General features: G+C 26.9%; 2 protein-coding genes across 3 annotated transcripts; both read right to left on the reverse strand.

Moving 5' to 3' along the window:
• Nucleotides 1-822: 822 nt before the first annotated feature.
• Nucleotides 823-6,587, reverse strand: LOC127260067 (7-deoxyloganetic acid glucosyltransferase-like). Of its 2 annotated transcripts, none has more exons than XM_051287724.1 (3): nt 6,049-6,587; nt 1,745-2,263; nt 823-1,366 (listed from the first exon to the last, which is right to left on the reverse strand). In XM_051287724.1, the coding sequence occupies exons 1-3, from the start codon at nt 6,536-6,538 to the stop codon at nt 969-971; spliced, it is 1,407 nt and encodes a 468-aa protein (XP_051143681.1). In that variant the 5' UTR covers nt 6,539-6,587; the 3' UTR covers nt 823-968. The 2 variants fall into 2 exon arrangements, with proteins under 2 accessions (XP_051143681.1, XP_051143680.1); XM_051287723.1 differs by having other exon boundaries at nt 1,745-2,287.
• A 10,561-nt stretch (nt 6,588-17,148) lies between these two features.
• LOC127260125 (uncharacterized) lies at nt 17,149-21,952 on the reverse strand. Its single transcript, XM_051287804.1, has 4 exons — nt 21,756-21,952; nt 20,715-20,804; nt 17,734-18,001; nt 17,149-17,616 (listed from the first exon to the last, which is right to left on the reverse strand). Exons 1-4 carry the CDS (start codon nt 21,796-21,798, stop codon nt 17,331-17,333), a joined length of 687 nt encoding a protein of 228 aa, XP_051143761.1. The 5' UTR covers nt 21,799-21,952; the 3' UTR covers nt 17,149-17,330.
• Nucleotides 21,953-23,167: the final 1,215 nt, after the last annotated feature.

The following is a 23,167-nucleotide window of genomic DNA, read 5'->3' on the forward strand; positions in this document are numbered from 1 at the left end:
AATTTTTTATTGAAATTATATAAAATATAAAATAATAAATTTTTCGTATATATATTTTTATTATGTTAATAATTGTTTTAATATATATATATAAATAAATTAATACCTTTTTTTCTATTTGATTTAGTTTTAAAAATTTATATATTTTACAAATAAAATAATTTATATATAATAATTAATAATAGTAATTATTTTAAATTTACAAAAATAAAAATATAATTTAATAAATTAAATATATTCAAAATAATTAATAATAAAAAAGTTATTTCAAAAGGTTGAATAGATAACCTTTTCAGAAATTAGGTTTTTGAATTTAAAAATCTCTTTTAAAAAGCTAATTTACTAAACACCTAAATTAGCTTCTTGACAGGTCAAACAGTTAAAAATTATTCAATAAGTTAAAAGCTCTTAAAAAAATTGTTTCTCAAACATCCTCTTAATATATTATAAAATCTCAAAAACTTATGTCTTTGGAACAGAAAAAAAAATTTTATTTTATTTTTATATTTTTTATTTTATATTATATATATATTTTTTATATCTTAAAATAAAATAAAAAAAAAAATTATCCCGGTGGACACTCTTGAAGTGTGTGCAAACAAATATTTTTTACATTACTACATCATCCTAAACCAAAATGCAAAGTGATATACATTGCAAAATTTCAGCATCCTCTTGAAATTTTCATTTTTATATATTTATTTATTTTAGTTTGATTTAAATAGTACGTATTTTGAGTTATATTTGTGAGACGAAATAAAATATTTTTATTGAAAATTATGATTATTAAATAATAAAAAAAAGTGTTTTTTTTTTAATATATGTAAAGAAATGAAAGTCTATATTATTTCATGGTTCATATTCACATCTACATAAATTGAGATATCTACTAAAAGATATCCTCCGTGTTATAGTAAAATTTCTTCGAAAAAACTCCTTCCCACACTTCGAAAGCGCGCAGAAACAACTTACCGTGCTTTAAATTTGATATCATTTATCAGGCGCTCAAGGTTCGCATGCGATGTCCCACCGTCGCTAAGGGACGCTTTAGCTGAATTTTCCATGTGCTTTGCTCGTAGTGCAAACTCTTCTTTCCGCACATCCATAAGATCTCTCACCATATTTTCAATCGTACTTCTATCACATGTATCTTTCATGTCCAATCCCAACTTCCATTCTGCCTCGACTAACCTACTATTCACTTGTTGGTCGAGAAAATATGGCCAACAAATCATTGGTACCCCTTCGTATATGCTCTCTAGTGTCGAATTCCATCCACTGTGCGTTAAAAATCCTCCAATGGCAGAATGCGCCAACACCTCTTCTTGCGGCGCCCAATCCACAATGTATCCCCTCTCCTTTGTACCTATTACAACAAAAACATCACTCTTTTTATTTTTTCGATAACTATAAAAAGGTTAGCATTATCGTTTTAATAAATTATAAATCATGTAGAAGAATGTAAGAGTATGTTCGTTTATGGGTTTGATTTTTTTGGTTTGGATTTATAAATAGTAAAAAGTTGAATTTAAATAGTTTTTTAATGTGATATAAATAGTTGTCGATGTGACGTTTTGAATGTAAAATAATTTTGTAGTATAATATAAAATAAAATAAAATTGTTTGATTCGATATTTTTTAAGGGAAAAAAAATCTGAATAGTAAAAACATGTGATAGAACACACAAAAAAACATAACCTAAATGACAAATATTGAAAAATATTACTTATATGTTTAGTAGTACCTTTTGATAACTCAATGGGAAGTCGGTCTTCCCAATCTTTTCCGATCACAGAATCAGGTCGTATCACCCACAAGAATCTTTGCTCACTGTTCACCAAACCGTACCAAAACTCCATTAATTGTTGATGTGTTATCAAAGCAAGGCTCCCGAAGCTCACATAGATGACGGACTTTGGGGGTTGCGCATCGAGCCATGTCACGCATGTTTGATCTTCTTGCCACAGGCTATTCGAGAATGTGTCTGGTGACATTTGTTTGACTTTTAAATGGGCGTGTAGAGGGCCGAGGGTGTAAATGTTTGGACACACTTTGCGTAACTCCGAGAGTATTGGCCCTTCGAGTTCCTCGAATGTGTTTAGTATGAGACCATGGGCTCGAGGATTCTCAGAACCTTCTTTCTTGTACAACTCGATCATTGGATGGTTTATGTCGCCGGACCGGCAGAATTCCGGCAAATCTCTACGGCGGAGATAACTTTCCATGCCTGGTATGCTTTTTATTGGTGTATCTAAGTCATCTCCTAGAAGAAAAAAATTAAATATAACTTCAAGCAAGTTAATAAATATGAAATGTTCAATATTTCATTAACAATTCAGGACAAAGAACTCATCAAACGTATATTACATCGATAGAATTTTATTGCATCACATTATATAGTTATTTATATTATATTAAAATACAACTAAATATCATGAAATTATGTTATAAAATTTTATGTTAAATTGAGATACAAACTTTTGTAATTTTCTAATTATATATCAATTTGTTTCTGAAAATTGCAGGATTTCGATTTTTGGTCATGTGAATGACAAGTATTAAAAAACAACACTGACCATTTGTTCCCCCACCCCACCCATCTGTTTAACACTCCTTTCGTCCGGCTACAAAAGTATACATATTTCTATTTTGGGAGGTCCAATTACAAAGTAACCATTTCATTAGATACCCCACTTTTTTTCACAAATACCTTTACTTTATATCAGATCATTACTTTTATACCAAAAAAGCAACGGCAAAAATGTCATTACACTACTTTTACCTACCCACTATATTAAAATACTATTATTTCTTAAATTCCGCGCCAAAAGTAAATGTATATTTTATCCGTGGACGGAGAGAGTATTATAATTATTAAAAAAAAAAAAGGTCATATTTCACATTAATTGTGCTTTTAAGTATATTAAAGATCTGTTGACAATTCTGTATCTACGTAGGGAGTGTTTGGTTGAAGAATTTTGGTGGACTTTTACTATTTATACAAAAAATTTTCTCCGAAAATATCAAATTAAATATTTATTTTTAATTTTTTATATTATACTAAAAATTAATTTTACATTCAAAATATTACATGAATACTTATTTATATTACATCATATCACTGTTTCAATTCAAAATTTTTACTATTCAAATCACAATCCAAAATTCAAAACCTCAAACAAACACACCTGTAAAGTATTAATTGATTCGAGATCTTACGTTTTTTATTGTCTTTTTTAAATATCATATTGACTGAATAATTTTTTATAAGTATAATAGTTAAGAACTATTTAATATAAAATATATAAAAACTAAAAATAAAATTTAGAGAATGTTTTGGTTAAATTTTATATTCAAATTACTATTATCTGTACAATTTTTAATAAAAATATTTTTTTGAATAAAATATCGTATCAAAATAATACTTATTTAAATCAAAATTTTATTATTAAACTAAAACCAAATAGAACCATTATTAACGAAAAAAATTGATTTAAGAACGAAAAAATCTTGTTACAAAATTGATATTTTTTTGTAGTGGATATTAATATAATATTTTAAATATAAAATTAATTTTTAGTATTACATAAAAAAAATAAAAAGATAATTATTTAATATGATATTTTTAAAAAAATAATAATAACAAAGATATTATATAAATAAAAAATAAAAAAAATAAAAAAAAAAGAACACTGGAGTTTTATAGAGTTGTGAGAATAGTAAAATATTAATATTTGTGTGATGTAAACAAACATCGATGTAATACTTCTAAATTAAATATATTCATAATGTAATAGTATTTAAAATTAAAATAATTTATTTCTTAAGTGTTTTTGAAAAAGAAAAATACTACTTTTTCTGTAAAAAAGAAATACTCATTTATTTTTTTGTATAGATTTCAATATTGTGTATACTTTTTGGATTTATTTGTTTAGTGTTTTGAAATTGTGTAGATAATATATAAAAAATACTAGTAATATTTTATGTTGAATGTTGATTTTTGTGAGAGAATAAAATATGTTACATATTGAAAATTGTGTCGAAACAAATTTGGAAGAACAAACCCTTTGTTACTTTATACTACCGTTGTCCCAATACAATTGATTTTAAGAAAATTATGTTTAATTAATTAATAATAATGAGTTATGATATTATTTTTTTAAGTATTTAATAATATTAGTTTTAAAATAAATTTAAAATATATAATTAAAAAAATTAGAATTATGTATTTAAATATTTAAAAATTATATCACGCTAAAATATATATATATGTAATATGAATATTATTTTGTAGAGAATAAAATTTTCTATAATACAAATAAATAAAAAATATATATATTTTTGTTTATTTATAATTAATATAAACTAATTTTATAAAATATGTGAAATTTTTAAAATGTAGATAAAAAATATTAAATTTTTTAGGAAATAGTTAGAAATAAAGAGGCTTTGAGTGAATCTTACATGATTTATGATATTAAATACTATTTATTAATTAAATTAATTTATTTGTTAAGTATATTTTAATTTAGTAAATTTTATCAAAATTAAAAAGTGTCAATTACTATGAAAAAAAAAAAAAAAAAATTCTCACTTGTTATAGAAAGTAGGGAATATATTTTATATTTAAAACATGAAAAGATATGGTATACAAATAAAATGGAGTATATATATAATTTTTTTGCAATTTTGAAATTTTGCTTAAATTTTTTTATAATTTAAAAATTGCATAGGATATAATTGTTTTATCTATATTTTTTACATGACTCAAAGTTTACGCAATATTTTTTAAAATTTAAAGGGGCATCATGAAATTATCAAAATACATAAAAAAATTTATGTTAATTCTCAAAATTACATAAAAATTTTGAATAATCTTTTCAAATTATAAATGTAAACCAAGTTTCTTTGATGCCAAGCTCGTAGCTAGCAAGTTTCACACATGTTCTTCCGGGATAAGATAGTGGGCCCTTTCTCCCCCGCCCAACTCTGCCCCCACACACAGTGTGTAGATACATATATAATTGTGTGTTGGAGCAGATGGGTTGGAGTTTTGGATTTTGAATTGAAATTTAAATAATAAAAATTGAAAATAAAAGTTTAATTTAATATTTTTGAAGAAAAAAATTAAATAAGTAGTAAAATTTGAAGAAAATCTCTCAAACAATCACAACCTAAATATGATATGAAATTATTTTAGATCGATAATAATAGAAGTTTTAATAAAAAATAAGAATATGAGATAACGATCAAGAATTTATATAATATACATTAATTCAATATAAATTTTGATCGAATTTATTTTAGATATTACTGATATCTAATTTATCAATCTGTATAACATAAACACAATATATAATTTATTTATTTAAAAAAAAAATTAATAATATGGTATTACTAATACGATTTTTCATATTTAACATAGAAATACATTACTATAAAAATACAAAGTGAACAAATATTAACTTTTAAAAATTGATTTGAAGTTTTTTTACTATATAATTGTGGTTCTCTAAAATAAAAAATAAATAAATAACTAAAAAATTTAAAAAATAAAAAAAGTTACTGCATATTTCTTTGAAAATTATATTTCATTTAGTTGAACACATACTTTCAAAATTAGGTAATAATAATTATTATTTTTATAAATAATATATACGGAATATAAAAAAAAAAAAAAAAAAAAGAGATACGAAGGAAATGAAAAATTTTCTTGTTTATAATACACTCTTCGTCTCACAAACCGTATCACCTTATTATTTATGTCTTTGTGACTTATTCAGTCATTTTTTTAAAAAAAATAATTATACTTATAATTTCATATTATATTTTTTTAATTTATATTTTTTTTATTTTAATTAGATTAATCGATTACTTTTATTTTAATTAAAAATTATTTTTATTATACGATAATTATTTTTATTAATATATTTTTAATTATTTATTAATTATATTGGTAAAAAAAAAAAAAAAAAACAGCATGTCCGGAGCGGTTGGAGTAAAACTATTTTTTAGAGAGAGAGAAAAGTGAGTGAGGGTGAGCAATACCATGAAATGGAAGGTCTCGAGATCTGATCAATCTGGGAAGGCAGAAGAAGACCCAAAGGCACGCAGCGCTGATGGTCCTCACGTGGAACACACCCACGCCGTTCCCGACCTCCTCCGCCACGTGGCAGCTCAATCCCAGGATCCCGTCGGCCACCACGCAGGAGATCTTCTTCCTGCTGCTGCTGCAAATCAGCATCTCCCTCAACAGAGGCCTGCTCGTCTTCTTCAGGGACTCCAAAATCTCCAGGAAGTCGTCGCCCCCCCGGGGATGCTCCTCCGGCAGCCCATCCGGGATCGCCCGGATTCGAAACCCGGCCCCGTCGCTGTCGTCGTCGTCGGAGATGTTGGAGTGGCGGAGCAGCCGCCGGTGGATGTGCTCCGTCACCAGGAAAGTTATCTGGAAGTGGGGGCGGAGGAGCTCCGCCAGCTTGAGCATCGACTTGACGGGGCCCTGCAGAGGTATCGGAAACATCAGGATGTGGGTCGCCATGCCACCTACCTAGCTCTCTCCCAACATAAATCCAATAATAATTAACTACACAGATATATCATGTCTCTAGTATATATAAATATATATATATATATATATATTTCTCCAAGTCATATTTATCTTTTTGCAAGATTATACTTTTATCTTAAAAATATTTTTATATTTTTATATTATTTTATATAAATGTCATTTTATTATTATTAAAATATACAAATATCATTTTATTAGTATTATAAAACATTAATAAAAATATTTTTGTAAATTTATTTTTTAAAATACTTTTTGATATAATAATTAATATTTAAATATTAACACAGCAAAAAGTAAACCCTTATAACCGAAGTGAAGTAGTATATAATTGCAAAAAATATCACATATATATACTTTACTATTATTTTTGTCTTATATTTATCACACTGGAAAAATATATCTCACATGTTTACAAAAGTCGCTATTTATATTCTTTGGTCGCACATCACTGCGAGTGTGGTGTGATCGTCACGACCAGCTAAATGATATAAATAGCGACTTTTGTAAACATGTAAAATATATTTTGTCAATAAGATACATACATGTGATAATAGGTATACATAAAAAATATTTTTTACAATTTTTTCCTCTCGAATTTATATACATATATGTGTGTGTTTGCCGTTGGTTCCCAACTTTGACGGGGAATTTGGATTAGGATGTGAAAATAGAAAAATGTTACTTATAATTATTTTAATTTTTGTTATATATTCCTTCCGTTCCATATTGGATATCTGTGTTATTGTAGATACGATAATTTAGGATAAGTATAATTAATACATAAATAAAAATATATCAGTAAAAATAATTATTCTATAATATAAATAATTATAAATTTAAGATTAAGATAGCTAATTAATTTAATTAAAATTAAAAAGTTTAAAATGAAATTAAAATATATAATTATTTTTTAAAAAATAAAATATAAGACGGATAGAAACAGTAATATGGACATAGCAGATTGGACGGACTGAGTACTTATTTCTAGATTATCATGGGTTTGTTTAGTTGTTATCTGAATTTGACTTTTTGTTTTAAATTGTTTGTTCCAAAATAACCTATGTCCAATGAACTTCATAATTGATATTGCACGCGAGTTTGTTTGTCTATCCATTTTTTTATTCAAACACCTTTTTCAATATATATATTTTTTAAAAAAATAAAAATCAGTACTTAATATAAAATACTTTTTTTTTCTATTTCAACTCAAAATATTTTTTACTATTTTTTTATTTAAAAGTAAATATATATTAATGCTATAATATTTTTAATTTTTATTTAAATTACAAACATATTATTATACATATAATTATCAAAACTTCTGACATATATCAACTATCTAATATAATACTATTACTTCTTGACGTACTATATTTTAATTTACTATAAAACCCTGGTGATTACATTAAAAAGAGACAAAAGAATATTATTCTTTATATTACTAAAATTATTTTTATCTCATATAAAAAAAAGGAAAAAAATTATTTTTAGTCTCGATATAAGAAAACTAATTAATTTTGGTTTCAATATAAAAAATTTATCAATTTTGGTCTCAATATAACCAAAACTCATCATTTTTTGTCTCAATATAACCAAAACTCATCATTTTTTGTCTCAATATAACCAAAACTCCTCATTTTTTGTCTCAATATAAAATTTTATCAATTTTAGTCCCAATATAATAAAAATCATCATTTTTTGTCTCAAAATAATCGAACCTTATTTTTTTGGTCCCACCGTCAACAAAACTACAAAAAATGCTGAAATAAAAAGAAATCAAACCTTATATTTATATTTGAAGAAATTGCACAATCTTGCAAGTTCACGTCAGCATTTTCCGTCGATTTGTTTACGGTGGGACCAAAAAAATAAGGTTTGATTATATCGGGACAAAAAATGATGAGTTTTGGTTATATTGGGACTAAAATTGATAAAAATTTTAGATTGTGACAAAGAACGATGAGTTTTGGTTATATTGGAACCTAAATTGATAAAAATTTTATATTTAAATCAAAATTGATGAATTTTTATTGAGATCAAAAATAATTTTTCTCCTAAAAAAAAATACATCAAAACCAAAATACAAAACAAATAAATCCACAATATTAAAGCAATGCAATAAATGAATATTGGATGTGTATCTATCCACATATAAAGAATAAACACAAAAATATTTATGCAATTCGGCCACTCTGAAACCCACATTTGGATGCGTCATACACTTGTAGATCAAGCGGTGAAACATCCTCGTTTGAGGGTTGGGTCCCAAATTCGATCCTGGCTGGGTGCATATGTAAATGTATTGAGTAGAATTCTCATCGGGGTGTGCGTGTGTGGAGTGTTTAAAAAAAAAAAAAAAAAAAAAAAACCCACATTTGGATGTTCAATGTAAAATTTTTTATTATAAATAAACAAACAAACAAACCAAATGACCTTATTGTGATAAGGACGGCTTGGATGTTAATATAAAAATTAAAAATGTCATAAAAAAAAATTTAAAAAAAATAATGCAAGAAACTGACCGCTGAGAGCTTTGGCGGCGATGCGTAGTGTTTTGATTTGATTACGTTTGTTTTCCTTCTTTATTATTTCGGTTGTTTGTTTTGCTTACAAATAAAATTTGTTACTGTATTATTTAAATTATTTGATTTTTAACAATATATATATATATATATATATATCCCTCAAATGTCAATTCAATTGGTTCTTTTTTTTTTTTCCTTTTTTTTTTCATTTTTATTTTTCTTAATAAATAAATATTTTTATACATATATTTTTTTTATAAAATACTATAAATAAATAAATATTTTTTATTATATTATTTAAAATTTTATTCTCTAAAATTTATATTTATATTGCATATATTTTATTAAAATATCATAAGTTTATTTATTTTATGTTTTGCTTTGAAGAATTTTATTTTTTGTTATTATGTGAGTTATAAAAAATTGTGTAGGTAATATAAAAATATCGAGTGCGTGATGTATTCCCTCCGTCCTGGAAAAAGATGACCCATTTGGTTACAGACATCGTATTTTAGTTAGTTTAAATTAGTAAGTTATTAATAATAAATTATCATACTACTTTATTATTTTTATGAGTAGTATTATTAGTATTTTAAATATTTTAGTATTATATCTCAATAAAATATATACAATAGGAATATCATTTTGTAGATAATAAAATTTTACATAATACAAATAAATACAAAATTATTTATTTATTTATAAATAACAAAACTGATTTTATAAAAAAAAAATTTAAAATATAAATAAAAATATTTATTTATTGAAGAGATAGATTAAAATAAAAGATTTTTTAGTGAGTCATACGTGTAACAAGCTAGAAATTTAACTAAATTGATTAATACTCCTTGTTAAGTATATTTAAGATGAATAAATTTACTAAAAATATAAATGAGTCATCTTTTGTGGTATGAATTAAAAAAGAAAAATGGTTATCAGAAACAATATTATTTTTTTCAAGAAAAATGTGTTGGATATTTTCTGATATAAGAACACACTCCATATTTAAAATATTTAAACTCATATTGAAATTTATTTTAATTATATATATTTAATTTTTATTTTAAAACTACCAACAATATTAATTATTATTATATTCCCTCCGTCCCCGCTATGATGTTCACTTTACTGTAGACAAGATAATTTAAGAAGGCATAATTAGTAAATAATTAAAAATGTATTAGTAAAAATAATTTTTATAAATTAATATTAAAATAACTAATTAATTTAATTAAAATTTAAAAATTAAAGATGAGGTTAAAGTGTTTAATTCTTTTCGAAAAAAAAATGATAAAATTAGTAAAGACAAAAATAAAAAATAAATACGTACGACGAATTGTGTAATAAAATAATATTATAATTTACTATTATTAACTAATTTAAATTTTAATAGTAGTCGTTTTTATTAAAAAATAAAATAAATAATATTGAAATAAATTTCAAATCTTTATAATGGCCTCTTATCTTATCTCCGATGTGATCTATCCTTGGGAGGCTAATCACATGGAATAGATCTGACAGTTCAAGTATTTATATACATACTACAATAATGTACACTTAAAGTATTTTATTTTATTTTTTATAATGACGCCGAAATTCGCAGCCGTTACCCGTGAGTAGAGCTGTTAAATGAGTCGAGCTGTTCATGAACTCGGCTCGATTCGGCTCGATTAAAGCTCGTTCGCAAACGTTAACGAGCCAAGCCGAACAACATAAACAGACTCGTTTAGTTAACGAACGAGCCCGAGCTTTGTTTGCGAACGTTCGTTTAAATAATATATTTATTGTAAATATTATATGTACATATAAAATTATAATTTATAAATAAATAAAATATTAAATTAAAATATATAAATAAAATAATTTTAAATTTTCTTTATAATTTATATATAAATTTAGAAAATAAGACAAACGAGCTTGAACGAATTCGAACGAGCTTAATCGAGTCTAAACGAGCCGAACACGAATACGAGCTCAATCACCAAAAAATTTTAACGAGCCGAGCTCGAACACTACGAACGAGCTCGAAAGCTTAACGAACGAACACAAGCCTTGTTCGTGAACGTTAACGAACACTTAAAGTATGACTCGGCTCGGATCGTTAACAGCTCTATCCGTAAGTGTGCATTGAGTAAAACCTCGGTCGATTCTGATACCCTGCAAACTAGGTTTGACAAGGCAAATCACACTGTACACACTTGAATATATTTTATGAGAATTGGGTGCTATTTTTTAAATTAACACTCATGTTGATTAGTGTAAAATTTATTAATATAATTGTATTAATTATATAATTTATAAAATTATAACATAATTATTTTTTACACTAATGATGTTGATTTAAACAACACCCAATCTTCTTTCGTACTTCCTTCGTCCACAAACTAATATCCTAATTTTCTATTTACGACGTCCAACAATTATTGTCCTATTTCTTTTTTTTAAATACAAATTATACATTTTTATCCTTCATTCATTTATTATTTTTAATCTCTATCGTACAATTAAGGGCAAATTTGTCAATTCATAACAAAAAAATAATCACCTAAAAAATCGTGCAAATATACTTTATCATAATCGAAATTAGATGAAAGGGAGTATTTTATTCTAAAATTTTAATACGAAGCTATATTAAACTTTAATACTCTATTGATTCTTAGTATTTAGATATATGTTTTATTTTTTATCTTCTTACAACATATTTTTATTTTTAGTAAAGTTTATCAATTTTAATAATGTTTAATAAATACTCGTTTATCTTCTTAAATATTTTTATTTTTATAAAGTTTATCAATTTTAAATATGTTTAACAAATACTTTATTCGTCTCATTGAAATATATCTTTTGGAGTTTTGTACTAATTAAGAAATAAAAATATTTTATTAGTTAATAAATATATATAAGAAGCTTTGATATTTTTGTCATTTTGACTTTATATTGAAGTAATTATATATGTAATATGTTAGTAATTTACTAAAATAAAAAAGAAATACTTTTAAGTGAGACAGACGAAAATGATAAAAAAAAAAAATACTTTGAATTGAGACGGAAAACAAATAAAATTAAACAAATATATATATTTTGAGTTGAGACGGAACAAATAAAATTAAGGAGTATAATTAATTTTAATATATTACATAATCTACAATCATTTATAAACTTTTAATTATATCGATTTTCAATAAACAAATATATTTATATACATTCAAAACTCTTTATTTTGATTTTTTTGTTTTTTTTTTTTTTTTAAAAAAAAATAGTGATGTTAATTAGAAATTAATTTATATTTATTTTTATTATATAATTTCCAATATGTTTGTTTGTAAGGGCTTGGATGGGTTTTGTTATTCTTATTTCGAATAATTCTTCAAAAATTTCTATTTCACAAATTTATTTTTTATTTTTTATTTTTTTCAGTTTCTATCCATATATTTATTTTTTATAACTTCTTACTTATTCTTCACAACTCTCTATTTATAATTTTATACATTTTCATCTATAAACTTTCAATTTTGCCTTCAAAATAATATTTTATTTATAATTCTATATACCTAATGTATATGCTTTCACAACCAACATTTCCTTACTTTGTTGATAGCTAAGGTACGACCGTTAGTTGTTTCCCTAATCGAGTGAGAATCCTAGTTACGACCGTAGTTTTACTGACTCGACATTATTACGGACTAGAAAGGTCCAATTCAATTTAACCAAATTTCTACGCCGATTTATTCAAAATTGATTTTAATTCTTCCTTAAAATATTCTTCTTCTAGGTTGCTAACCAATTGAAATATTACACAATTACGGGTGTCAATCTCTAATGTAGCTATAAAATCTCAAATCAATACGCGCACAATAATCAATTTAAAATTTATAAACTCATAAATTAGAAGAATTAAAAATACCCAACATCGATGAACACCAAATTCAACTAAAATCAAGTCTCACAAATTCACTCCAAACATCACGCCTAAGGCCTTGGTGCAGTATGCTTTTCTCCCAAATATGCCCAAAAATTGTCAACTCCTGAATGTTTAGTAACAACCCAAAAGAATATCACTAGGAGCATATATATTCGCAATTCATACCCACAAATCGCCCAAAATATAACAAAATTTTTATTTAATATAGCACATATCAACCTATTTATATCATATTAAACATCGATTGCAATTCAAAATTTACTATTTAAACTATTTAAAAAATGAAAAAAATAAAAAGACAGGTGAAAGTATTTTTTAAATTTTAGTTAAATTAAAGAAAGTGGAGAAAGAATGTAATAAAGATTTTTGTTAAAATTAATAATTGGGTAAATTTAGGGGCAGACAAAAAAGGAAAATGAGTAAATTTGACGGAGAGAACAAATATATTTTTCTACAAAATATTCCATAAATTAGTATTTAGTATTTTAGTACTACACTCATAATTAACATTTTTCTTTTTTTTTGCTCAAATAGGAGTTAGTAATATGTGATATTTGTTTAGTAAAGTTATTTTTAATGTATTTTTTGCTTTTTTTTTGTTATATATTAAGAAGGCTTGTTAATCAATGCAGGAGTTATTATTTATTTATTATTTAATTTTATTAACTAATAATTTAAAAAATTTAAATAAAATAATCATATTTGTATCAATTAACGTATTTAACATTTTCTTTTTCTTTATAGAATTGTTAGATGAGCTAGATGTTTATGTAAGATTTTGCTGATATATACTTTTTTAATTGTTTTTATATATTATGAGAGTTTATGAATTAATGTAATAGATATTGTTTATTAATTTATTTAATTTTGCTAATTTATTTTTTTTTTAGAGATTTAAATAATTATAGTTATATTAAAGTCAACATATTTAATTTTTGCTTTTTTTGTTTTTTTTTTTTTCTTAAATTATCTACGCACACCAACACCACATGTTACAAGGTAAAGCGGGGCAAGTAAATCCAAGACGCCGGTGCCAATAACTAACACAGAGGACTTCAACAAATTTGATTGCACTTCAACCCCAAATGAAGAGAGCTCGTATGACGACTATAGTTGTGTATCATATAGGGCGATAAATTACAACTTCAATTTAAGCACAATAAAAAAGAATACCTTAATTGATTGATGAAGAGAATACAAATGAAATTCGAGCAAAATCAATAACACTAGTAAAAACTCAATATCACAGTTTAAGTAAGCAACCAAGGTTCTTTCAAATAAATCGACACCAAATTAAGCAAAATAAATATGAATTACTTGATGATAGATTGAAGCGGAGATAGACAATATTACACAAAAAAAATTAAAAAGTATTGAGGAGAACCATAAAGGCTTCAATGAAAGTCACGTTCGGTAGGCAAAACAATCAATTGGGGTGAGATTTGGGAGAGAACGAGAGAGAGTGAGATAGAGAAAGAGGGGCCGAGACTATTGATTGTGAGTTTCTGTGATGGGGTTAGGAAAATACAATCAATTTGGGGTGAAATTGGGGTTGGGGAATACAATCGAATCAAAAATTTTGATTTATTATAATCAAATTTCACCTCCAATTTCGCATAAAATTTAACGATTCATGAGTGGAGGTTAAATCGAGATGAATTTATAGTGAAAATGGAGTGCAATGAAAAAGAATGGAGTGCAATCTAATTAACTTGTAATGTGGATTGATTTTAAATGAACTTATGGAATTAAGGACTAATCTCCGATTGTCCGATATATTTATTGGCTATCCTATAATATACTTTATACCCGGCCGAACCTAATACCCTGCAAATCAGGCCCGACGGAAAAGTCACGCTAGGCTATCCCTTACGGGATATATAGTATGTCTTCATATATGTTTATTCTGTAATTTGTTGTTTAACAATCTTGATTATTGTTACAACAAGCATATGCATAACAAAATTTGGGAACCTAGTTTTTTACTTGAATCAAAGGATTTTCTCTTTGTGAAGATGGAATTGTGGAGTTATATTAACATATTATTTCATATTTGTTTTTAATGACTTTTTCCACAACCTACTTGATTTTTACTTTTTTGTGATTAGTTGTTTGAGCCAACAGAGGAAAGAAAGGTATTTTGTATACTGTACCAAAAAAAAAAGTTGAAAGTTAGCTAAAACAAAATTTCGTAGCAAAATGTAATAAATAATTCATAGAAAAAATATTTTTGCAATGAAACTCATTTCATTGTCTATACCGCATTAGTAAAGGTTTTTTACGACAAATATGACTTTTGTAACAAAAAATAAACTTTTTGTAATGAAAGTTAAAAAAAGAGATATAGTTACCAAAATATGATTTCGTAGCTAAAGTTCTTTTGCTATAAAAGTAAAATTTATAACAAAAAATTTTAGCAACAAAATATGTATAATTTTTTTAGTCAAATTATTTTAGCAATGAAAATTAATTTGTAGCTAAAACCCTTTTTCTATGAAGATAGAATTTTCTAACAAAAAAAATTTTAGCGACAAAATTAATTTTTTAGTACATAATTTATTTTTAGCGATTAAATTAATTTTTGTAGCTGATTAACATGTTTTAACTACAAAACTATTTCATAGTTAAAAATAATGTAGCTAATTAGATACTCCCTTCGTCCACTTACAATGTTTACGTATTTCTATTTTGGGACGTCCAATTACAAAGTTAACATTTCGTTAAATACACTACTTTTTTCCACAAATACCCTTACTTTACATCACACCATTACTTTTACACAAAAAAATAAGGGCAAAAATGTCATTACATTACTTTTAACTATTCACTGTAATTAAAATATTATTATTTCTTAAATACTGCGCCAAAAGTAAATGTAAACCTTGTAAATGGACGGAGGGAGTACTTTTTTGTAGTGATATTGGAGTTGCATGAAAATTATTTGTATGCTCGAATATTAATATATCACATGCATTCATTATTTTTTATATTTTTTACACAATTCTCATACTTCACATAAAAAAAAAAAAATATTCATTCAAATTATCTCACAAAACAAACACACCATTGTTTTTAAAGTTTTTTTACCATTCCTCATTGCTCACAACCAAAATTAGTTTACAATAGTAGATAATACTCACTCAGTCCCCTCACAAATCACCATTTTTTTCTTTTTCTTTGTCCGACAATAGATGATTTTTTTTTATTTTTTTATTTTTTGGAAATTTATCAATCTTTTACAATTTAACAAATATAAATCAATTTAATTAAAAAGATTTTAACTTCTTATCTGTTCAAAATCCCTCTATTTCTATATATTCCCTCAGTTAACAAATTTTTTTATCTATTTTTAAAATTCTTAATATTTTTTATAAAATTAATTTATGGCAATAATGAAAAAATAAATATATTTTTTGTTTATTTGTATTGTATAAAATTTTATTAATGATATTCATATCGTATATATTTTATTGAAATATAAAACTTCTTGCGTATTAATATTTAAATATTAATTATTATTTCAAAATATAATATAAATTAAAAAAAATTGTAAAAATACTTCATTAATGTCTTTTCATTAGATATTACATCTTAATAAAATCTAAGTTCTACGATACTATCTTTAAATTTGAATATTAATTATTTTATCAAAAATTATAGTATAAATTATGCAAAAATTATAAAAATACTTCATTTGAGAGAATGAGTATATTTTTTCAGTGAAAATTGTGTTTTAAAAAAAATAATAATAAAAATAAAATAAAATAAAAAGGGAAAAAAGAGAAACGCCAATTCTTCATTGGTACACGGGTGAATAAGTTTGCAATTTAAATTGCAATTCAAACCCAAAATTCAACACACATCAAAAGTTTTTTTTTTTTTTTTTTTTTAGGTTTCCATCACATTCGTTAGAAGGCCACAAAACTTACTTCAATGAATGTGGTTCTAGTTTTGATTTTAAATAGTAAAATTTTGAATTGAAATAATTGTTTGATGTGATATAAATATGTGTTTATGTAATATTTTTATATAAAATTAATTTTTAGTGTAATAAAATAAATAAAAATTGGATGTTTGATTCAATATTTTTTGAAAAAAAAAAAAAATCAAAGTAGTAAAATCAGATGTAAATCTGACAAGTAAACACACCGAAGTTTCACAAATGGTAAAAAGTGGTTCAGCGCTGTAATAATACCCCACCTCAATATAGCAGCACAAGACAATTAAGCATTTAGACTTACAAATACAAATAGGAGGAGACATACGAGAGTTGTAACCATCCGGACATGATTTATTATAGGAATCAATCAATCAATCACTCCGAATCATGTCTTCTCTTATCCATGTGTTTCTTGTGCTTCCTCCTGTCATCAGAATCGCGAGAACGCCGCTCCTCATGCCTGTCTTTGTCCCGTTTCTTCTCCTTGCGCTTTTCCAGTTTCCTCTCCTCGCGCTTCCTCTTCTTTTTGCTACTCTCATCTTCCGAATCATCTTGTTCGTTCTTCACGGACGAGGATGATGGAATTGGGATGTTTGCCTTGTTGACTGATTCGGTATTCAGAACCGCAGGCAGACTTGATTCTTCTGGAGGATGAGGCCCCCTGCAGACAGCCAAGAATGTTTTTTTTACATAAAAACAACTAACTGCTGCATCATCAAACTCCAGATGTGTCATAAGGTGTATTATATCATATGTTCATCTATGGATAAGTTCTTACTTCGCAAAACCGAGTCCTTGAACCCGAGCTGCTTCAGCGTGACCAGCTCCCAAGTCTTCTGCAGTAGACCCACGCTTTGTAAGTTCAGCGAATTCATGTTTATCCAGTCGATTACCGGTGGACTTTGTAGCACGCTTTGGAGCTAGGCCGAGAGCTTCCCTCATTGCTTGCTCTTCTTCTTCCTTGATCCTTCGGATCTCTTCTTTCATGGCCTCAGAATTTGGACCATCAGATTTTTTGTCACGATTGTACCAGTGGAGGTCTTTCCCTGCAAGAATTTTTGAGTAGATCTGATGCTAAGTTTGCTTTCCAAAATAAAGAGAGTGAGAAAGAAAGATAATTGCTTTGAATTAAGTGGGCCTCTGTTCGGTATATAATTTTACAAGTCTTGATTGCACACTGGCTTAGAATGATTAAGCCCTTGATAATGACTAGTTTAGGAGTTGAGAAAACAAAGGAAAACAATTCCCTCCCAAAAGTGGGAAGTCTTTTTTCGAGGAAACTAAGAAGAAAATTTTCCTTTCAAAATCATTCATCTATATAGAAGTAGAAAAAAAATAATCAATTTAGTTTTCTTTTGATTTCTTTTCTATCCAATTGCTCCCATCCAAACTAAACCAAGGTGGGTACTAATGTAATGTTGCTCAGAAAGTGGGGTTAAAGTTTTAGCCAGAGGATGACAACTCGTAAGTTTTGGTGGATCTAACTACATAACAAGTACTAACCAGACACCAATAAAGGAAAACCAAAGGCTGACACTTGAATATTCCTCTTGAATGCAGATACCCGATACCCAATAGATGGGGAAATGTTAAAATACTAGGATAAATATAATCAATAAAATCCTTGGTATGGTTATGCAACCAAACGTGGGTGAGCAAAGATCAATTATCACCCCTACCTAAGCCATTGGTAAACCAGTAAGGCAAGCAAAGATGCTAAAGAACAAGGAACTCGTAACCTGATAGTAATAAGAAGCGACACAAGAGTATGATAGCTCTACCAACTCTCAAATGACACCTTCAGCCATCATATGTAAACATGTCAAGGAACCTCTCATAGCTAAATTCAAACTTCGATCACTGACCTATAATTACTCATAGTATTGCTCTGCAGCATCTTAAAGATAAAGATATCCAATGAAGGATTCTTACATAAAGATATCCAATTAAGGGAAGAATAGAGAAATGCACAGTCCAAGATAAATGGCTGCTTCCACTGCCTACTCACCTACAAGCGAACTTTGGTCAAGAATGTCCAAGAAGAACTAAAATGGGTTGAATCGAGTGTTACAGGGGATGCCAATCAAAATTGGGAACAAGAATGAGAGCAGTTGAAAACAAAAGATGAAGCTGCGAGGTATGAGTGATATGGGAATATCTGAAACATTTTTGCTTCTCTTTCTGGACAGAGGGATAGTGCGTTCTATAAAAGTGAAGATAAGTGGAGGAAGAAAGCTGAACTTAGGATTCTCAGTACTCATAGGAGTTTTCTAATCCTTGGTTACAACTTACAATATGAAAAGTAACCCAGGAAAGACCCATCCCCCAATATTGAAGTGTGTAAATTCATTCGACACTAGTTCTAAATGACTAGTTAAATTTTTTTTGTATCGATTGTTAACAGGCTAAGATGTGTTTGTGTTTCAGATTTCATTTCTCACATTTTTCAACAGACCTAGTTAAATATATATTTTAATGTTTACATTAAATACAACACATCCAAAACTTATTTTTCATTCAAAAATGTTCTAATCCATAACACCCCAGAACACAAACAACCACACTCTAGTTTATAAGATAATTAATAAGCGAAAAGAATCCATTCTAATTTTTTATAGACATAGTGTTTCAGAATGATCATCTTTTCATGTAAAGCTCAGTTGATAAACTTCAACTTGGATCTTCAATCAAGTTCATTAGCTTATTATGGCTTCCAACTGGTTTTAGACTTCAACAATTACTTCAATTCTACAATATTTAGCAATAGCATCAAACTTAAGTGTTTGTGGTTCAAATGTAACTTTGGCTAAAAGCTGAAGCCAACACTTGAAAGAAAGATGCCCATAGTCATAGAGCCTCTATCAAAGAAAGATGCCCTTGTTTCTATCTGCTACTGCCACTCTGGATGCCCCTCTTTTGGTACCCATTGAAGTAGTTTAATTGTAGAATCTTCCAGTTTCACCCAACTCGTAAGTATACTAAGCTAAATATAGCTGAATCAAGTAAAGACTCATCCAACCATCGGTGAAGTTAGTAAGGTTAAATATTGCTATGCTAAAGTGGTTGTGTTTAGCACTATTCAAATTTCAAAGTAGTTGGTACTTAGAAACATTCAGCAATTCAGAAAATTGGTGTTTCTAACCCACACCTTGTAGAGCTACTAAATGCTAAAACATATATCTCTAGTTTCTAAAGCGGTCAGGGCATGAATTTTCTAAGAGCTCAGTCTACAATTCAAACTGTTCAGCGGAAGAAATCCATGAGGGCTACCAAGGTTCAATGCAGTTATAGTGACACCTAGATGCTCAAATATTGCAACTTTGGGCATACAGTAAAGAGTGGTTAAAGTAGTATTATTATATCTTTTGTAATCTGAATCGGTCTTGATGATGATACAAACAAGAGTATTGACAGAAATATCCATAAACCTCTAAAAGAAATGAATATGAAAGGGTTATCTAAAAATCTCATATTCAACGAATACTAAACTGCAAAGCTGGTCCACATATACATACGTGAATATGCCATCACGCATACCATGATGCCCAATGGCTGGCATCTGAGGTAGGGACAACTGGACAAGGTAATGAGAAGATATCACAGGATGGTCATTAGTTACTGTAATCAACTGTCCATGCATAATCCCCACATATTTAGTTATATACACTTAATATTCTGACTTGAACAATTAGAAACAATGAAAATATTCACAATTCGATCAAGCACAAACAAGCACAAAGAGAAGGGTGTTGAATTTACCTTTCTGCCATCTTCCAACAGGTGCCTTAATACTGTGGCCTAAATAGTTTTCCCGATGTTTATCAACTTTTACATCATCCCAGTTAAACTCTGCACATTCAAAATCGATTGATCACTACAGACTCAAGCTCAACTGGAAAATAGATAAATAAAAATGAATCACTCAAAAAGTTTTAAAGAAAAGAAAAATGAGAAAGAGAGGTAATAATAAAAAAGAAGATAATGCTGGAAGTTGGGAATGCATACAATATAAGTTACTGTGTGGACAGGGTCTGGAAAGACGACTTAACAAAACCCCTTTGATGAATAATTTCATCTGTGGCTTGTTATTTATCATACACATTTTCTAGTGCTTTTTGGCCTAGACTTTTAATTCCACACCACACATACTATAGTGCTTGCTATATTAAAAACATTCAATTCACCCTCGTGTTAAAAGAAGACAAATATTATCACTTCAATTGAAAGACACTAGCTGACACTGGTGTGAAATATATGGAGGCTGCCCGCATAAACATTGTAGTTAATCCTGCAACCCTAAAGTCAGAATCCTTACATATTAAGTAGAGAAATAAGAGGTAACATCTCCATGCTAGTTATTAAACTATGGGATAGCATACAAAACATACATTAGTAGATAATTAACAAACACATTTCATATGAACAAACACCGACATCACTTCCAATCACAATTTGTATTTGAAAAACCTGAACAACTCAGGTTGCATATTTCATTTATTCCACCTTGGACTCCTTCCTTTCAAGGTTTCGTCCCCTACCAAACACAGTTCCATAATTCCCGCTCCTAATATCAGTACATAGGTATTTTATATATGTTTGGAAAATTCGAACACCTCCACAAGTAATTTAAACCCACAAAATCAATTAATTTTTCAAATGGATGAAAAGCATCCAGAGAGCAATCAATCAGACGACTGATTCGCGACGCACATCGCAAAAAGAAAAAACAAATTTCTAACCGAATTCGCTAGAAAACCTTTAATTTGGGTGAAATAGACAGACAGTAGATGAAGGGCTTACGATCACGGCCACCGCGAACTCCACCTCTGGTCGGATGGTACATGCTTCTCCTCTCCTCTGAGCCCGCAACTTCAACTTTCTTGGAATTATTTTACAAGCGCGGCTCCGATCTGCAGAGACAAAAATGGTTCCTCTTCCCGTTATCGCACGATTGAATTGGCTTAGGGCTTGGATTCGATGTAAGAAGAAAAGCTAAAACAATGGAGTAATATATTGGGATTGATTTTTGGGATCTAAATTTCTACAATTACAATTGAGCCCCTTAACTTCCGTGTAACTCGAAATTTAGTAGGGCTTGTTTTCGTTTCATTATAGTTTCAATATTTCAATATTTTCTGTTTTTTTTTTTTTCGCGGGCGCGTTAGTTTTTTATTTTAAATAAGAAAATAATATGTATATGTATATGTTTATGATGACAATATATATTTACTACTCCCTCTGTCTCAAACATCTGCAATATTTTATTTTTTTCAAATTTATTGCAATATTTTTAAATTTAAAAATAATTAATAATATTTATATACATATATTAATATATATTTTACTTTATCGCATCACACCAGTCAAATAAAAAAATAAATAATCATTTCTATCTCCAATCACGTCACTTAATATCCAAATTATCTCAATTTACTATACCCACCTAAATTCTCATGTCAAACACAAATGTTGCACGGTGTTTGGGACGGAGGGAGTACTTCATTCATTCCACTAATTTATCCACTTTTTATTTTCGTTCTACATAATTTATTTATTTTTTTTAAATATAATTATACATTTTAAAATTTTTAATTTATAATTTTTTATTTTAATTAAACTATTTAATCATTTTAATATTAATTTATATTTATTTTTATTAAATTATAATTATTTTTATTACACTTCTTAATCATTTATTAATAACACAATGTACCTAAATAAAATAGAACAATTTAAGTAGGGCGGAGATAATATATTCTCCCTCCGTCCCATGTAATATGGGTGTATTAGACACAGAAATTTAGGTAAAGTATAATTAGTAATTAATTAAGAAGTGTATTAGTAAAAATAATAATTATTTAGTAAAAATAATTATAGATTAAGATTAAAATAAGTAAATAGTTTAATTAAAATTAAGAAAATTATAAAATTTAAAATTTAAAATACAATTAAAGTGCATAATTATATTTTCAAAAATAGAAATAACAAGTTATGTGAGACGGACGAAAATAAAAAATAGGGACAAATTATGTGGGACGGAGGGAGTATAATACTTAAAAATATTATTTAAATAAAACATTTAATTTAAATAAATTTTTATGTCACTTTGAAAAATAAATTGATAGTATAAAAATAATATTTTAGGTTCAATTAATTTTTTAATAATAGAATTGTTAAAACTAAGAATACAAATATAGACAAAAAAACAAAAA

Source organism: Andrographis paniculata, unplaced genomic scaffold, assembly GCF_009805555.1.
Source record: "Andrographis paniculata isolate CXL003 unplaced genomic scaffold, ASM980555v1 Contig60END, whole genome shotgun sequence".
In the NCBI taxonomy this organism is placed as follows: domain Eukaryota; kingdom Viridiplantae; phylum Streptophyta; class Magnoliopsida; order Lamiales; family Acanthaceae; genus Andrographis; species Andrographis paniculata.